Source organism: Aspergillus sydowii (assembly GCF_001890705.1).
Source record: "Aspergillus sydowii CBS 593.65 unplaced genomic scaffold ASPSYscaffold_96, whole genome shotgun sequence".
In the NCBI taxonomy this organism is placed as follows: domain Eukaryota; kingdom Fungi; phylum Ascomycota; class Eurotiomycetes; order Eurotiales; family Aspergillaceae; genus Aspergillus; species Aspergillus sydowii.
Window position 1 is genome coordinate 1 of NW_024467954.1, and position 1,144 is coordinate 1,144.

Sequence of the window (1,144 nt, forward strand, 5' to 3'; positions counted from 1 at the left end):
GTTGAATATTTTTGTGATGCAGTCCCCTCCCGGAAAGGTTGCTGATTATGTCCTCGATAGGTCTGGGTCGCACAATACTACGTCGATTAACGGAAAGCATCAGGAAGATCCTAATGGCTGGCATCTGACATTCTGCTANAAGGATCAGCAACAGCTCGCCAACAACGTACACACCGCTTGCCATGGCTATACTCCGGGGAAAGACGTCTGGACGTTAGTAAAATCCACCCATGCGGGAACCAAGTTTGATTCAGTGTTGAAGAGAAACGGCAAACCCGTGTGGCCATCTGAAGACGAGTTGGAAGTTGCCCCCGAAATCGGATATGGACATATTCCCTCCTCGGAGAACAACTGAAAGCGTATCAACGAATGCTTAGTTATTGACCTCAGGAGGTGGAGGCCTTGCCAGCAGTCTTGAGGAACATATGAAGTTGGTACACAAAGCGCCGGTTTTCGACTTCCCGTTAGATATTTGATTACAATACTTAAACTCCTCGGATTTTTCCCATTTAACTTTATATTCTCTTTTGCGCTAGTCAGGTAGTAGTTAAACCAAGAGCAAGTGGGGCCCGGCCTCTTCATTTTCCGTGGTCCGACGTTTCTCACCAAAGGTTAATTTAGGATCGACGTGAACATAAAAGGATGTGCTGCAACCCCGGAAGGTCACCAACACCTCTGCTTCCTTGGTTTATCAGTTGTTTGTCATGTCCAAGTCTTTATTCAATATTCGAAGGCAGGCAATGTTATACGATTTAAGGCCTCCATTTGTCAGTGCTCCGCGTCTTACCAGTTTTTCACGCTTAATCCCGCCAGCCTATGGAAGAAATATTGCCACTACTCACCGTAGAATGGACCCTATCGATTCCTACACATCCCTCAAAACAGCGGCTCCGGTTGAATATATGCCTCTTGAGGACATAGAAAAGCCTGATCGTTATCGCCCTGGAGGATATCACCCCATATCTATTGGGGACTGTCTTAGTGGTCGTTATGATGTTGTTCATAAGCTTGGCTTTGGTACGTACTCAACAACCTGGTTGGCAAGAGNTAGGGATATGAAAAAGTATGTGGCCATAAAGATTGCCATTGCCGATGCAGATGTGCCGGAGAGTAAAATATTCGACACCCTGGCACTCTCAGAACC

General features: G+C 46.4%; 2 protein-coding genes across 2 annotated transcripts; both read left to right on the top strand.

The window, feature by feature from the left end:
* Positions 1–16: 16 nt before the first annotated feature.
* On the top strand, positions 17–460 carry ASPSYDRAFT_74151 (uncharacterized protein; the record flags this gene model as incomplete). The annotated part of the gene is made up of 1 exon (XM_040850763.1): positions 17–460. The coding sequence occupies one exon, from the start codon at positions 17–19 to the stop codon at positions 353–355; it is 339 nt and encodes a 112-aa protein (XP_040695641.1). The 3' UTR covers positions 356–460.
* A 69-nt stretch (positions 461–529) lies between these two features.
* Positions 530–1,144, top strand: ASPSYDRAFT_1153647 (uncharacterized protein; the record flags this gene model as incomplete). The annotated part of the gene is made up of 1 exon (XM_040839998.1): positions 530–1,144. A coding segment is annotated over exon 1 (440 nt), but the record flags the coding sequence as incomplete, so codon positions are not given.